The following is an 18,661-nucleotide window of genomic DNA, read 5'->3' as shown; positions in this document are numbered from 1 at the left end:
CTAATGTATAAAAAGAATCAATATTGTTAAAATGGCCATACAGACCAAAGCAATGTACAGACTCAATGTTATTCATGTCAAACTACCAATGACATGTTTTCACAGAATTAGAATAATAAAACTATTCTAAAATTTACGTAAAACCAATAAAGATCCCAAACAGCCAAAGGAATCCTAAGCAAACAAATAAAGCTGGAAGCATCACATTACCTAACTTTAAACTCTACTACAAGGCAATAGTAATCAAAACAGTATGGTACTAGTACAAAAACAGACACATAGATCAATGGAACAGAATAGGAAGCCCAGAAAAAAAGCCACACAAATACAATACTCTGATCTTTGGCAAAGTGGTCAATAACAAGGAATGAAGAAAAGGACTCCCCATTCAATAAACGGCACATGGATAACTGGCTAGCTACATGCAGAAGATTGAAACTGGGCATCCTTCTTGCACTATACACAAAATTCAACTTGATTTGGTGAATTATATACTTAAATGTAAAGATGGATTAAAGACTGAAATGTAAAACCCAGACTGTGAAAACCCTGGAAGACAAGATAGGGTAATACCATTCCAGACACAGGAACTGGGAAAGATTTCATGACAAAGATGCCAAAAGCAATTGCAACAAAAGCAGTGATTAACAAATCTGATCTAATTAAACTAAAGAGCTTCTGCAAAGCAAAAGAAACTATCAACGAAGTGAATGAACAACATACAGAATGGGAGAAAATATTTGCAAACTATGCATCTGACAAAGGTCTAGTATCCAGCTCCTAGCAGGAACTTAAACAATTGAATAAGCATATAACAAACGACTCCATTAAAAATGGGAAAATAATGTTAATAGACATGTAAAAGATGATATACATGCATATGAAAAAAAGCTCAGTGTCACTAATCATTAGAGAAATGCAAATCAAAACCACAATGAATTACAATCTCACACCAGTCAAAATGGCTATTGTTAAAAAGTCACCATATAACAGATGTTGGCAAGTTGTAGAGAAAAGGGGACACTTATACACGATTGGTGGTGGTGTAAATTAGTTCAGTCACAGTTGGAGATTTCCCAATGAATTTAAAACAGAACTATTGTTTGGCCCAGCAATACTGTTACTGTATATATGCCTGAAGGAATATAAGTCATTCTACCAAAGAGACACATGTACTCATGTTCACTGCAGCACTATTCACAATAGCAAAGTCATGAAATCAACCTAGAAGCTCATCAACAGTGGACTGGTTAAGGAAAATATGGTACATATAATGCTATGGAGTACTATGCAGCCATAAAAAAGAATAAAATTATGTCCTTTGCATCAACATGGATGGAGCTGGAGGCCATTATCATGTGTAAATTAACATAGGAACAGAAAACCAAATACTGCATGTTCTCACTTATAAGTGGGAGCAAAGTACTAAGTACACGTGGATACTAAGAGAGGAAAAATAGACACTGGAGCCTGCTTGAGGTTGGAGGTTTGGAGGACGGTGAGGGTCAAAAAACTACCTATTCATTACTATGTTCACAATATAGGTAATAAAATCATTTGTACACCAACCACAACAACAGGCAATTTACTCATTTAACAAACCTGCACATGCACTCCCTGAACCTAAAAGTTGAATAAAATAATAAAATAAAATTCTTATAATTTTAAAACTAATGCAATCATTAATACATTCCAGAATGTCTTTCAATTTGTGCATGTATGTGGGCAAAAAACCAACACAAAATACAAATACAAAAAGTGTCATATATCACATAAAATTCTCATCACTTATATGAATATCTAATGACATTAAATATACAGCGAAATAAATTCGACCAGCATTTTATTGCAATCACACTGAGTAGTCAATTTTTAATGCCGAATAAGAAATTTTTGTTACCAAATAATAATGACCTTTAAAATCATAATGATCTTTTGTCTAAAATTGAAGAATAATAACAGTATATGGTATAAAATTGTTAAAGAATGTATGTAGTATGCTAAATAAAGAGTAGAAATTTTTAAAATTTTTTCAGTTGTAAATTGGTAAAATATGATTCACAAAAATGCTTTCACTTTTGCTGAAATATTTATTTCAATTCCATGGAAGATGCTGATGTATCTCTTTTGTTATGCTCAACTGTGGGAAGGGAGTTCATAATTTAGTTTCTTTGTCTCCAGTGGGCACATTTATTAGGATTTCCTCCATAACCAGGGCATCAACACTACCAGGTTTTATTAACCTGGTAGTGTTAATCTCAATCTTGAAAGCCACATATACTATGAAAAAGCTGGTGATATTGCTGCCCAATAATAAAAGGGCTTATTGGACCTTCCTGACTAAAGTTCCTAGAAGGTTCTTAGAATGACCACTTGTGTATATAGCTTTCATAAAATGTAACCATGTCTGTTACCAAAAAATGTTACCATGTTACCAAAAAATGAATTCATGAATAATTTCACAAATTACCCTATTTCTCCATCTAAAATGTTGACAAGGCCCATAACTGTTTGTTTGTTTTCTTTGTTTGTTTGTTTGTTTGAGACAGAGTCTTGCTGTTGTCGCCCAGGCTGGAGTGCAATGGCACGATCTTGGCTCACTGCAACCTCTGCCTACCAGATTCAAGCGATTCTCCTGCCTCAGCCTCCTGAGTAGCTGGGATTACAGGCGCACGCCACCACACCCAGCTAATTTTTGTATTTTTAGTAGAGACGGGGTTTCGCCCTGTTGACCAGGCTGGTCTCGAACTCCTGACCTCATGATCCGCCCACCTTGGCCTCCGAAAGTGCTGGGATTACAGGCGTGAGCCACTGTGCCCAGCCCTCATAATTGTTTTTTAACCCAACAAACTAGAGGGAGAATCTTAGGTACTTTTCGAGGTAGCAGTAGAGGAAATTTTATTTTTTTGAAGCATTCTGCCACTTTTTTCATTGGTTGCATTTATCATTTTTCTGGCTTTTTTTGTTAAGAGTTCAGGGAATTCCACAGCCTTGTCCAGGGGACTGCTTCCAAATTGCTCAGAGAATACTCATTATTTTCTACTATATGTGATAAATCCTCCTGCTCTGCTATCTTTGTCCTGAGTTACTATCCTTGAACCTTTCAAAGTTTAGCATTATTTGTATCCCCCAGCATTTTGGCAAAGATTTATACGCATTCCAACTGTCACAATAAATTATATACCCTTTCTTGTGGCTGAAACTACAATTGTCCTGCTAATTTCATTGTTTCTTACTTTGCTTTGTTCCCCATGGTTCTTTCTGGGACCTGCTTAGACAAGTAGTCTGATAGATAATAAACATCACTAAAACTTTGTATGGTGTTTTCAACTAATAGATAACACGAAAGTAATGGGCAAAATTATTGTGCTTTTTTTGTTCAGAAATTTTTATGACACAGAGTCAGTGCACAAATTATACTTCAGCTGTTAATCATTCATTGAGTCTTTCAATTTATATATTACTATTTTTAGAACAATCTCAAAGGAGAATATTTCCTTAGCAATTTTAAGCCATATTTTCACTCTTCTTCTATATTCATATTAGCTGTTGTTTTTATTAATAATTTAGTAGTTTTTTTACACTGCCATATGACCTTAGACAGGGATTTCAGTTATTGTAACCAATTGTGAACTATGTTCAGATTTACTGTGTTATTATTCATTACACAATTTCTAAAACGAACTTTGTAGTTTTCTATTTGAAAATAAGGATTAATAAATAACTTTTCTCAAGTAAAATAACTGGGTACTACTGGGACTTCTGTCTGAAGAAATTAATGAGATTTTTTCAGGAAAATAGAGGGAATGGAGGTTAGTGGTCATAGTACTGGGTACAGAGTCATGCTGCCTGAGATTAAATTCCATCTTTGTCACTTATTAGCTGTGTGACTTGGGGCAAGTTATATAATATTTCTTTAAAGATTTTTATCTGAAAGATAAAAATTATAATTGTACCTAAATGATCATAGTATTGTCACAATTATTTTAAAACTATGCTACAATAGAAATGTTTTAGGTCTGTGGCACATAATAAATTTTGAAAAAAGTTAATTGTTTTTATTAGTAGTATTATAAATGTTAATGCAAAGTAGAGTAGGACATGTAGTGATGTTATAAGACATTGTATTTGACAACAAGTGCTACACATTGTGATTAACCATAATATTTAAATTATATAGAAAAAATGAGAGTACAGATTGAAGGAGTGAGGAAAATTTTCTTAGCACAAAGGCATATATATCTTGATAATTAAGTGGAGGGTTTTAAACAGAGAAAGATGATTCTTACTGGTATAAAAAAAGATGTGAACAAACATGGAGAAAGGTATAGGAATACTTTGCATAAGAGACAATTTAAACTTAAAGAAAAATGTTTTAAAGGTAGTTCAAATGGTCAAGAAACCAAGAAATACCATTGCTATAACATTGGTAGAAAATAAGAAATTTAACAAACAGAAATTCATTTGAAGAGGAAATATGGATGTTAAGTATGAGGAGACAGTTTTTTGGAGATAAACTTTGTAGGTTTTAGAAATAGATTCTCCAAAAAAAAATAGATTTCACCAGGCGAAGAATGCCAGTGAAAGCTAAGAGAGTTGTTTCTGAGGGATAATATTTGATAAGCACAGGAGGCTAATAATTTCTCAGAGACATTTAGATTTGAGAAAAGAAAGAAGAGCAATAACAAAATAAATTTCACAAGCAGAAAGTTTTTTTCATATCTTTACCTTTTCATTATTTTCTCCAGTTATCTTAAATGCAAATAATTTTTATCAATTTGACTAATATGTTACTAGTCCACACAAAATCAGTGAGTAGAAAAATTCCATGTAATATCATCCTAATTTCATAAGGGTGTTATTTCTGATGGTTCCCTCTATTTAATCTTTAGTTATCCTAAACAATTTTGATACTATAGAAAGAAATGTGATCTAGAAACCCTAAAAAGTATTTACTACTTAAAAATTGCCAAAACATGTAATAAAACTTTTATCTCAAGTAAGGATCCATGATATTTATGATGAATTATCCAGAAAGAAAACTATTAATCATGTGCTTAGTAATATGCTAAACTAAAATATCACATAGTTCATACTGTATGTACATTTTGTATGAGCTTTGACGTAAGCTTTGAAAATATGTTTTGATATAATTTTGAAAATATTTAATAAAGGGCATGACTTGCTACTGCATGAAAATTGAACCTCATTCAATATTTTCACACACTATTTTTTTCACCCAACTTCAAACCTGTGATTTTAATTGTAATTGTGGTGTTTACCCACATTGAATAATCACAGAAGTGGTCATCCATTATAACTGATGGATGGCTGTAGAAACTGTATATGCTATTTGGAGTGCCATTTAGGGCATCTTATCTTGTGAAAACAAAGCACTTTTAACTACAAGCCCAGTAATAATAATACATAATTACTTTTACATTAATTATATTGTAATTTACATTGTAAATTATAAATTCAATTCAATAATAAAATACAATTACCTTATTATAATTAATTAAATTATAATTAAAACTAAATTGTAAAACAATCACAATTATAATTAATTACATTTAATCAAAACCAAATAATTATGATAATAAACAATTAAATAATAAATAATTAGAAATAATTTTACAAACTGTTTTTATACAAAATGCTACCTTTACACATGTTCATACAATGGTATTTCCGAATCTCTGTTAGAGATTTCCTGGCTTACAATAATTCGTGCTGCAGCTCCTATAGCACATATTAAGCAGACCTTCGCTTTATCAATTTTTCAAAGTATTTACATAAATATATATTTTATTTTATTAATGCAAAATATCACATTCATCTGATTTTCTGTGGAAACCTAGACTATAGGAATTTTTCACTTTTCTTTGCAGGCAGAAACATTTTTCTCATTCCTGCTCCAGCTAGCCACTTTATAAAATCAACTGTTCTGTCCCGTCACGCTTATTGAAGTTCGTTTCTACTTACATCTTATCTAGATAAGATACTGCCCAATTTATGAGTAGCTAATAACCACCAATTATGTCCTTGAGTGTAATTTGCTATGATTTTGTTTTTAAACATGTTCTAATAAAGTCATATTTTATCCCAAGAGAAAAGTGGGTTACTTGTTGAATTGGGTAACAATAGAAATAGAGTGGTATTACTCTGCCAGAATAAATAATAGAGACACACAGTAGTTTTAAAAATCTCTTTAAAATGTTAAAAAATATTTACACAGTTTTGGTCAGAGTGTCACTGGGACTAATAATTCTTTATTTTTCAGCTAGGTTTTTAAAATAATGTACAATTCCTCTATGGAATACTTGTGAGCAGATGAACATGAATAGAGCATGATATAAAGGGACATTAGCGTGAAAATTTCTTAAGCTCTCTAGAAGAGACTTGAAGATGCAAACAAGAACAATAATTACAAGTGTTAAGAAACAAATAGATCAAGATAAAGAAAGACCAACTGAGGATTTGCAGCTGGGGACATTTCATGCATTTTAGCTGCATTAAATGAGAAAAGCATAAGAAATGGGTGAAATTATTTGTTTGTATGTGTATGCATAGATCTAATTTGTAGTTTTATATGCTTCTGTTTTCACGAAAAACATTTCTCTCTACTTGCCTTAGCAGCTAACCCATGAAGAGTGGTTTTCTCTCTTTCTATTTCTTCACCAGTCTGATTACTGTGGCATTACTAGGGTAACCTAAGAGATTATTCTTACAACAAAGCAGAACTTAAAAATTACAAACCTTGGAAGAACATTAAGATTGTCATTGCATAGAAAAGACATATTACAGTAAAAAAAAGTTCTAAAATAAAACAAAGAAAAATGTAAAGCTGATAAGTCTGAGAAAACATAGGAAGACAAAATATCAGGATTAATCAAAAAGAGAACAAAAGATAGAGATAAAAGACATATAACAAGAATTCTGCCTTCAGGAAATAATGTCTTCTGATAAGATATTTTTTTTCTTCCCAAGATTAAATTCCCACTCCAGGGCCTGAAAACAAACAATGTCAGAAATGTCATAAAAATTAATTTGGTGTCAAAAAGTAAAGATTTTTAAAACCTGACAAATGTGGCTTTGTAGGTATATGATTAATCTCTTTGGTGTATATTTATGTACTTTAATAAGTATCCAATGTTATCTAGTTTTAAAATATGCTAAAAAAATAAGATCCTAAGGCCATTAAGAGAGAATTTCTTTTTACTAATGTCCATATGTTTACAGATTTTTCAGGATTAGCAATGATTTTCAATGTTTTTCAAAAATTGGCGAATACATTCTTTTAAATACTTTATATAATGTAATGCAGCAAAATGTGTTTTGTGTGTCTTCAATTTGTAAAACCTAAAGATCAATAAAATTTTGAAATACACTATGATATATGGGAAAATGCTGAAATATTATTTTTATATTTTAGATGATTGAAATAATATTAAAATAAAGATAATTTTGAAAAAGTGAAAAAAGTCACTATTTAAGTAAAGCTGTTAAAGATTAGTACTTACAAAGGAAAATAAAATAATAGCTATCAATAATTCTGCCCTGATGTAACTATTGAAACTAACTATACTATTGTCAAATTATCAGCTATCTACTTTTGCAACAGGACATTTCTAGGATTTTTTGTAAGCTGCTTAACTTCAGTTTCCTAAGTATTAGAAGCAGGCTCTAAATCACATAAATACCAAACGCGTTCCTTTAAAAGTTTAAGATTTCAAGTAATTGTTATGTCTATTAGTTGACATAAATTATTATAAAAATAATACTTTTTTGTCAGGGTGACTGCACATTCTTTTACCCATAAACTCGACTTTGATTCATGTACTCATTTTCCAACAATAGAAATAAGACTTTGTTATTATTGTTTTACATACAATCTTCTTGTTACACCTTTCTACTTTATATTAAAAAGTCATTTTCAAATATCTTCCTACTTACTACTGTAATCTAAACTTTCTGGAGCCACTTTATTAGATAGAATTGGTCTAAGTCATTACAAAGGTGGCAATTCAATTACTAGCTTAATGAGATCCATGTTTTATGCTAAGATAGAAATAACTATTAAAATAAATTTATTTTAAGTAGAAATACACCAAAAATACTTATATATACTATATACACTATATATATACTATACATACACACTATATGTATACAGTATATAGTAAATATATATATACCTACTATACTATAGTATAGTATATATTATATAGTAGATACATATATATATATATATATATTTTTATCTTTTTGGTTTTGTTCTTTGTCCCTTATTATAGTGCTTTTCTGGCACTGTTCAGCATAACCAATTCCTATATGACTTTATAGCAAAATAAAAAATATCACCTTCCTCAAGAATTTTAAACTGAGTAAGCATATTTCAAGCAATTCTATTCCTTCCTGCATAGGCTTTCCATTTCATTACAAATTTTAAATAGATTGTACTCAAATGTTTATAAATTTTAGGTACATTCACCATTTGCAATTTATTTCTATATTTTTTTTTCTTTATGGGAAGGTTTTTATTCATAGATTCTTTTTTAATATTTTCTTTTTTTTTCCAGAAATTCTTTTTATTATTATTATACTTTAAGTTTTAGGGTACATGTGCACAACGTGCAGGTTTGTTACATATGTATACATGTGCCATGTTGGTGTGCTGCACCCATTAAACCGTCATTTAGAATTAGGTATATCTCCTAATGCTATCCCTCCCCCCTCCCCCCACCCCACCACAGGCCCCGGTGTGTGATGTTCCCCTTCCTGTGTCCATGTGTTCTCATTGTTCAATTCCCACCTATGAGTAAGAACATGTGGTGTTTGGTTTTTTGTCCTTGCAATAGTTTGCTGAGAATGATGGTTTCCAGCTTCATCCATGTCCCTACAAAGGACATGAACTCATCCTTTTTTATGGCTGCATAGTATTCCATGGTGTATATGTGCCACATTTTCTTAATCCAGTCTATCTTTGTTGGACATTTGGGTTGGTTGAAATTCTTTGCTATTGTGAATAGTGCCACAATAAACATACATGTGCATGTGTCTTTATAACATATAGAAAGTTTCCTGTTATAATAAAATTAAGTTTAAATATAAATTAAAAACAACTTTGTGAAGAAAAATTGGAAATGCTGGAGATTAAAGGATCAATTAGAGTTAAATGCTAGAATATTTATGCCAAAGAAATATTAAGCAAACTATTGTTCCTGAGCTCCTTGTAGAACTATGGTTTTCATACACTCTATCATATATTGCACTTATAGAAAAATTTAAACCTATTTGAAAATAAAACATTATGATGTAAATTCTAAATAATATATAAAACTTACATGCTTTGTGAAACTTTTGCTTAACATCATGAATAGTAGATGGTTGTGTCACCTGAAAAGGAAAAGAAAATAGAGTTATTTTAAAAAACTGTTAATTTGTTTTCTATCCATTTAAGGAAAAAAAGTTTAAATATATCATAAAATTCTTACACAATAAGAATTTTTGCTTCATTTATCTTTTTAGTGATTACTATTTTGACAAGCTTGAAATGTTGCAATCAGTAACAATATAATTTTGTAAAAAAGTTTGTTTGTATACAACAGTAATAGCTTTATTACATTAATTCAATCCAATTTGTATCCCTAAGATATATTTTTGAATTTTCTTTGTCCAAAATAGTCAATGTATTTTTCCACATCTCATAAAACTATCAATTAAAAATATGTCTTAATGCACAGGAATGTAAAAGAATGTATAGCAATAGTACCCGAGGATGTGAAGTTAATTTATATGGACAAATGAGAGAAATGTTTACCTCAGAATTTTATGAGACAAAAGTCACCTTAAGTCCCCTACTGACATTATTTAAATCCCCAAATAAAAGTACTAAAGGTCCATTAAAATGCATGTGAGATATATTTTTTGGATTCCTTAAGTACATAGTAATTTGACAAAATATTTGGTACTAAATTACTAAAACAAACTCTATAAATTAAAAAATGAATAAAATATTTTTTATTCATCTAAATTTAAAAATTATTGAGGACTAAAGTTCCATGCAAATACTTCAAGCCATCACAATACTTTTTTTTCTGAATTTGTCTCAAAAGACATTTTATGATAATTCAAGAAAATATATTTCCTTTCCCTGAATAAGCATACGATACTAGTGAAATTTATTATAATCATATGTCTACATGATTTATTTATGCTACACTAAAATCCCCTTATAGCTGTTTTGAAAGGGTTAAATAAAAAATGCATAAAATGTTGGTGCATAATAGTCCATAAGAATTGTTACATTACATTTGATGTTTTATTATACACTGAAAGTATAACAACAAATACATTTATTATTAACATATTTCGCCTTCTACTTAACAGGATTGTGACTAAGCATTCAGTATACTGTTCAGAACTTTTTTTATGATTTCCTGCGTGTATATGATTTACTAAATAAGACAGTTATAAGATTTAAGCCCTAAAAAGTAACAGGTATTTCAATTTGTGTTATGCTGTTAATAGCAAAATGATCCTAAAACATTGTGTATATAAAATTATAAATATTTCATGGCAATGCTCTTCTCTGAAAGATGTTAGAAAAAAATTTAAAAACAGTTTATATAGAGAGTAATATATATTTATATACTTGTGTATATATTTTAATTTTGGTTATTAACCTTTAATATTTAAATTTAATTTTTAAAATATTGTTTTAACAGTGTCCGTTGTTTTATCTCAATGTTTCTTATTCATTCAGCACCTTTATATGTTGCTTTCTCTGACAGAGTGGAGTAAAGGCCACGTGATATTCCCCAGAGTAACAAATATTTGTCCATTAGTCGTATCAAGGGCCATGTAATTTTAAATAAAAAATAATTTTCATAATCAATAATCCCTCAATTTGAGTTTGATATGTGTTCCTCTCACACTTTATGAGGGCACATTATCTTGTATTATGCATTGGTTGTTTAATCTATATGGAGCTGAGGATAATGACCTAGTGTTACTTTTGTTTTGTTTTATCATGTAGTACACCACAGAGCATATAATAAGATTTAATTAACTTTTGTAGAAGTCAAAAATAAAGCTGTGAGTGCAAACACGTAAAACCAGAGTAAGATCAAAGTTTCTTAATCTGATATGCAAAAGCTGTATGCCATTCTCCACGCCAGAATAATGCAATAGACAAACTTCTAATTTGATATATGCTTTTTTCTTTCAATTTGCTTATTTTCAAGACTAACATTGTTTTCCTGAACGAAACCTTCACGTGGAATAGGGATGTATTATACACTCTTAACATTTCTAAAAATTTTCATTTGACTTTCACTTGTTAGAAAAGTGCTGATTTTGAATAAATTCTTGAGAACTGCCCTTTCTGCAGTAATTTTGGACAAAATAAATCAGAAAGAAATTAACTACTAAATGATTGAGACATATATTCAATTAGCCACAGGATTGTACTTGATCTGCTCTTTTCAGTCCTTTAGTTGTACTGAAAGCACAAAGAGAGGAAAATATGATAATTAACTGAGCATATAAGAGCTTCTGATGACTAAATTGATGTCTCAGTGGCTTCATCAGGGAGTTTGGTTATCATAACTTCCACTTTTTAGTCAGTTTTACAACATCTTAAAAAGGATAAACTATCATCGTGATAATTTATTCATTTCCATAATTATACAGATGGGAGTTATCTGAAACCCTACATTTGAAACCTTAATATTCCCTTCATTAATGTTTCTTCCTCTTAAAAGGAAATGAATCTTAAAATAGTGAGTAGGCAAGGCAAATGATGTTAGTTAAACCAAAAATTTACTTCTAAATTTTAACTGATTATAGTTAAAATTTGAGTTATAATTACTTTATCCTACATTTAAGTTGATGAAAACATAAAAGCTTTTTCGTTCAAGCATTTAATCTGGAATTTGTTTGAATTTGCCCAATATGCATTTACTACAGTTTTTCACAGAAACCTTTTTTTGTAATATTGCTTCTTTTTAAAACCGTATTTTAGCCACTTTCACAGTAAATTCTTAAGATGAACAGCTGTCTCCAAAATACTGCTCATCCTGATTACAGCAATAAAAATTAAAGTATAAGAAAAAACAGCAACCACTTGACATTCATTTGATGGGGTTTTTGTAGTATAAAAACCTAAATTTGTCACTAAACTTTATTAAAACAAAGAACTTGTCTAAAAGTAAAAGTACAGAAATAAAACCAAAGTAAAAGATGAACTGATATAAATAATTAGATATAGTGGTGTGAAAATGCAGACACAGATACACAGAGAAGTACAAAATGCCAAATGCAGGTTTCCTACGTAAACAGAGCTGTTTTTGAAGACACAAGGAAGAAAATTGCCGAAAGAATCACATGTTAAGCTTGATTAATTCAGGAAAATGGAAAAAAATAGGTCTGAGAATTTCCATTAGAAGATTTTAGGCCAGACTTGGTGGCTCAGGCTTGTAGAATAAACACTTTTGGAAACCAAGGCAGAAGGATCACTTGAGCCCAGGGCTTCAAGACGAGCCTGGGCAACATGGCGGAAATCCCATCTCTCCAAAAGAAAAAAAAATTAGCAGGGCATGGAGGGGTGTGTCTGTAGTCCCAGCTATGCTGGAACCTGGGTGACAGAGGGAGACCCTGTCTCAAACAAACAAACAAACAAAGATAAATAAGGTAGTAGATTAGCAAATAGAATGTATATTTGCATATTTTATTCAGAATGGACAAGGATTTTCTCAGTAAGCAAATGTTATTTTACTAATAAGTAACCTTCAGATTGCTCAGATAAGTAGATAATCTATAGAAAATAATTTTTATACAATCAAAATGTGTTCAGTATTTTGTAGAATAGCAAGAATTTTCACTATGAATAAAATTGACAGCGCACAGTGAATCTCAAGAAATATGAGTTTTAACAAGGTTTAAATGTTTAAATTTTAACTGAATTATACTATGGTTTCTCTTCAGATCATATAAATTTTTCGCCTTTTAAATTTAACTGAATTTTATTTATCTAAGAAATTGAAATGTTTTATATTGTATCAATTTTATTTATTTATAAACTAAATCATTTAAAATTAGTTCTTTGTTAAGTAAAACTATATGTATATACATATATATGTATGCATACACACATATCCTGTTTTTGTATCATACAAAATGTTTCTTTTTATATTGCAATAACAATTTGGTTAATATCAATTATGCCGTTTCTATTGAAAAATAATGTAAAAATTAACATATAAATTGATTTTGTCAAAGTATTTACCAAAGAAAGTTTTTATCTGAATAATGCTCTTTTATATGAAAATTTTTATTTCTAGGAAATTATGTGTAAATTTTATTTAGAAGTACAGCCTAAAACATTACTGGTCTTTTATTTATGCACACACACACACACATACACACACACACACACACACTTGACCCTTGAACAATGCAGAGGTGCCAACCCACCATGTAGTCACATTTTAAAACAATTTTTATTGATATCTAATAATTATACATATTTATGGGGTGCATGTGCTATATTGATATGTACATGTAATGTGAAATGATCAAAACAGTATTTAGAATATCCATCACCTTAAACACTTACCATTTATTTGTGTTGGAAGCATTTCAAATCCTTTCTTCTAGCTATTTTGAAATATACAATATATGTTAATTGTTAGTTATAGTCACCCTACTATGCTGTCACACAGTAGAAGCTACTTCTGTTATCTAACTCTATGTTTCTACACATTAACTAACCCCTCTTCATTCCTTCACTGTTGTTCCCAGCCTCTGGTAAATATTATACTCTGTACCTTCATGAGATTAACTTTTTAAAGTGTTAAACTTCTTTTTAAACCCCCACACATGAATGAGAACATGCAGTATTTGTCTTTCAATGCCTGGCGTTTTTCAGTTAATATAATGACCTCTAGTTCCATCTATGTTGCTGCAAATAGTTGATTCTATAGCTTGGTTATTGTGAATAGTGTTGCAATAATCATGAGGATGCAGGTATCCCTTTGATATACTGATTTGTTTTCCATTGGATAAATACCCAGGGTGGAAGTCTGGAATTTATAAAAATTCTATTTTTGTTTTCTGAGACACTCTCTATTGTTTTCCATAATGTCTGTACTAATTTCATTTCCACTGATAGTGTATAAGAATTTCCTTTGATCTGCAGCCTCACCAGCATTTGTTTTGTCTTTGTCTTTCCATAATAGCCATTCATACCAGGGTAAGATAATATCTAATTGTAGCTTTGATTTGTATTTCCCTTATGTTAGTGATGTTGACCACTTTGTTATATATCTGTTGGCCATTTCTATGTCTTCTTTAGAGAAATATCTACTCAGATTCTTTGCCCAATTTTCCATGGAATGATTTGTTTGCTTGTTTTTATGCTTCTGGGAATTGAGGTATTTTAGTTGCTTATTTAGTTCTGAATATTAGTCCCTCGTCAGAGGAATAGTGTGCAAATATTTTCTTCCACTCTTTTGCCTCTTCACTCTGTTATTTCCTGTGTTATGCAGAAGCTTATTATTTTAATATGTTCCCATTTGTGTATTTTTGTTTTTGCTACCTATACTTTTGAGGTCTTAGTTATGAATTTTTTGCCTAATGTTCTGAATCTTTTCTCCTATGTTTTCTTTTAGTAGTTTATGGTTTGGGGTCTTAGCATATAAGTTTCCAATCAATTTTCAGTTGAGTTTTAGTGTTTGATAAAAGATGGGGTCTAATTACATTCTTCTGCATATAGATATCCAGTATTTTTAGCACCATTTATTAAAGAAGTTGTCTTTTCTTCAATGTATATTGTTGGCATCTTTGAAGACAATCAGCTGACTATAAATGCAAGGATTTATATCTGGGTTCTATGTTCCATAGGTCTATTTCTATTCTTGTACCAATGCAATGCTGTTTTGGTTACTATAGCTTTGAAGTATATTTTAAGTCAGGAAGTGTGATGCCTCCAGCTTTGTTTCTTTTTGCTCAGTATTGCTTTGTCTATACACGGTCTTTCGTGGTTCCATACAGATTTTAAGATTGTTTTTCTATTTTGCAAAGAACGTCATTGGTGTTTTGATAGGGAATGTATTGAATTTGTAGATCGCTTTGGGTGGGGTGGTGTGGATATTTTAACAATATTAATTCTTCTAATCCATTAGCATCAGATGCCTTTCCATTTGTTTGTGTCCTCTTCAATTTCTTTCATCAGAGTTTTGCAGTTTTCCTTGTAAAGTTCTTTCCCCTTCCTGGTTAAATTTATTCAATTTTTTTTGGTACCTATTGTAAATGAGATAAAATTATTGATTTAGTTTTCAGCCAGTTTCTCATTGGTGTATAAAAATGCTACTGATTTTCATATGTTGATTTTGTATTCTGAAAGTTTACTGAATTTATTTATCAGTTCTAAAATATTTTTGGTGGTGTTTCCATGTTATTACATATATAAGATTATGCCATCTACAAAGGACAACTTAACTTCCACATTTCCAATTTGGATGCCCTTTTTTTTTCTTTTTCTTTCCTGATTGCTCTGAATAGGATTTCCTGTACTATGTTGAATAAGAATGGGTATCCTTGTCTTGTTCCAGTTCTTAGATAAAAGGCTGTCGTTTTCTTCCCCATTCAGAATGATGTCAGCTGAAGGTTTGTCATATATGCCCTTTATGTTGAGGTATGTTCATTACATACCTAATTTGTTGAGAGGTTTCTTTTTTTTAATCATAAAGGGATTGTGCATTGTATTAAATGTTTTATCTGTATCTATTACAGTAATCATATGCATTTTATCCTACAATCTGTTGATATGATATATCATATTTATTGATTTGCATATATTGAAGTATACATTTATTCCTGGAATAAATTCTACTAAATCATAGGGTATTATCTTTTTGATGTGTTGTAAGATTTTATTTGCTAGGACTTTTCTGAAGATTTTTGTGTCTTTGTTCATCAGGAATATTGGCCTGTAGTACTATTTGCATGTATGTGTGTGTGCACGCAAGTGCACATGTGTGTGGGGGGATGTGTGCATGTGTGATCATATGGTTTGGTTTCAGGATAAAGCTGGACAATGGAATGTTATGAAGAATTCCTTTCTTTTAGAATTTTTGGAATAGTATGAGAAAAATTATCATTAGTTCTTATTTACAAGTTTGATGGAATTCACCAGTATAGCAACTCAGTGCTGGGCTTTTCTTTGTTGGGAGATGTTTTATTACTGATTCAGTTTTGTTACTCATTATTGGTCTTCAAACTTTCTATTTCTTTCTGACCCAATATTAGTAGGTTGTGTACATCCAGAGGAAATTTCTGTATATATATATATATATATATATAATATTATGTATATATAATAATATATATGTTATGTATTATATATTATATTATATTTTATATTATATATTATATCTATATTATATATATACACACACATACACACACACTTATACACACATACACACACACACTATATAGTGTTGTTAGGTGTTTGTTGTTAGTGTATATATATTTAGAATTGTTATATCCTCTTGCTGGATTGGCCTTTTCATCATTATATAATGACCTTCTTTGTCTCTTTTTAAGTTTTTTATTTTCAAATTTAACTAACTTAGCTAATCCTGTCTTCTTCTGGTTTTCGTTTGTATGGAATATCTTTTCATCTCTTCATTTTCAGTCTATACATGTTTTTACAGATAAAATGAGTTTCTTGTAGGCAACATATAGTTGGGTCAAGTTTGTAAGCTAATCAGCCAATTTGTATCTTATAAATGAAAAATTTAATCTCTTTATATTGTAGGTTGTTATTTATAGGATACAACTTATTCCTGTGATTTTTATAACTGTTATTCTATTATTTTGTATGTCCTTTGATCCTTTCTTTTTTTTCTTACTATCATTGCAGTTTGGTGGTTTTCTGTAGTGGTAACATTTGAGTCCCTCCCTTTCTTATTGTGTCTACTCCACCCATGAGTTTTATACTTTTTTTGTATTTTCATGGTGGTAGATATTATCCTTTTGCTTTCAGATGTAGGACTCTCTTAAGCATTTCTTGTAGGATCAGTCTTGTGGTAATGATTTCTTTCAGTTTTTGCTTATCTGGGAAATGCCTTATTTGTCCTTGATTTTTGGAGGATGACTTTGCTACATATGGTATTCTTGATTTTCAGTACTTTCAATACATTATCCTATTCTCTCCTGTACTTAATGGTTTCTGCTGAGAACTTAGCTGTTTGATGAAAATTCCTTTATATGTGACTTGATGCTTTTCTCTTCCTGTTTTTTTAGTATTCTTTCTGTCTTTGATTTTTGACGGTTTGATTACAATATGTCTTAAATAATATCTTTTTGGTTGGATATATTTGGGCATCTTTAAGCTCCTGTATCTGGATGTCTATATCTTGCAAGATGGGAAATTTCAGCTATTATTTCATTAGGTGGAGTTTCTATGCTTTTTTTTGTCTCCCTTCTGGAACACTCAAACTTTGAATATTTGGTTGCTTTATGATGCCCCATATGTCAGGCAGGCTCTCTTCATTCTTCTTTATTCTTTTCTTTTTGTCTGTCTGTGTTATTTCAAAAGACATGTCTTCAAGTTTAGAAATTCTTTCTTCTGCTTGATCTAGTCTATTGTGGAAGCTCTCCATTGTATTTTTATTTAATTAATTGAGTTCTTCAGTTTAAATCTTTTTTATTATATCTATCTTTTTGTTAAATTTCTAATTTAGATTACAAATGTTTTTCTGATTTATTTGTATTTTTTGTGCTCTTTTATGTCTCACTAAGCTTCTTTAATAATATTTTGAATATATTTTTAGGGATTTCATAGATTTCTTTTTCATTGAGATCTGTTGCCAGAGAATTACTACATTCCTTGTCATGATTTCTCATTTTATCATGTTTCTTGCCTCAATATGCTGATATCTGCAGATCTGATTAACAGTTGCTTCTTCTAATTTTATGGATTGGCTTTCATGGAAAAAAATTTTTCCTGTAGATGTCCCTGTAGTGTTTGTTGGGCAGGGCACTTTGTCTTTGATTCTTGGTGGGTGCAGTATTGTAGTCTCTGTATGATTTATGCTGTAATCAGCATCCTTATTGTCTGTGTGGTACTCAGAGGCTTAGGCTGCACTTGTAGGTGAAGGCTGTGGTGAGGCTTTACTGGAAATTAGAACATCAGGTGGGTAATGCTTAGACATCAGTGGTGTCAGCAGCAGGCCATGTGTGCCAGTCATTGGGTGCCCAGGTGGTGTATGCAGGCACCCAAGTGGTATATTCCAGGTAGGATGATTCTTGGGCCTCTTGGTGGCTTCTCATGTGCTTACAGTGACAGTATTCAGCTGGGTAGGCAGGTGGGTACTCAGGCCTCTTGCTTTGGGGTGTTCATGCCAGTCCTGTCTGTGGGCCAACCTTTAAGACCTCTGGTAGCATGCACAGGTGTCAGCAGTGGTGGCAACTGGATGAATGGGCCAGTCCTGAGGCCCCAAGTTGGCATATGCAAATGAGTGCTGTTAACTGTGGTGGTGGCAGGCTGGGAGGGGCCATCCTCAGGCTTTCAAGAGGCACATGCAGGCACTGGTGGTGACAGATGGAACAAGTGAATCCTCAGAGCACTAGACAATGTGTGCAGTCA

At 31.1% G+C, this 18,661-nt stretch overlaps 1 protein-coding gene across 2 annotated transcripts in view; it reads right to left on the bottom strand.

The window, feature by feature from the left end:
- TECRL (trans-2,3-enoyl-CoA reductase like) overlaps positions 1-18,661 on the bottom strand; it is a 132,530-nt gene that overhangs the window by 88,945 nt on the left and 24,924 nt on the right. For both annotated transcript variants that reach the window (XM_057302093.2, XM_003815805.6), the window contains exon 2: positions 9,348-9,399. In XM_057302093.2, coding sequence (XP_057158076.1) covers positions 9,348-9,399 — 52 coding nt within the window. The remainder of the gene's footprint in view (positions 1-9,347; positions 9,400-18,661) is intronic.

The sequence above is a fragment of the Pan paniscus genome, chromosome 3 (genome assembly GCF_029289425.2).
Source record: "Pan paniscus chromosome 3, NHGRI_mPanPan1-v2.0_pri, whole genome shotgun sequence".
In the NCBI taxonomy this organism is placed as follows: domain Eukaryota; kingdom Metazoa; phylum Chordata; class Mammalia; order Primates; family Hominidae; genus Pan; species Pan paniscus.
The sequence above is the reverse complement of the archived record's forward strand: the minus strand, read 5'-3'. Positions and strand labels throughout refer to the sequence as shown.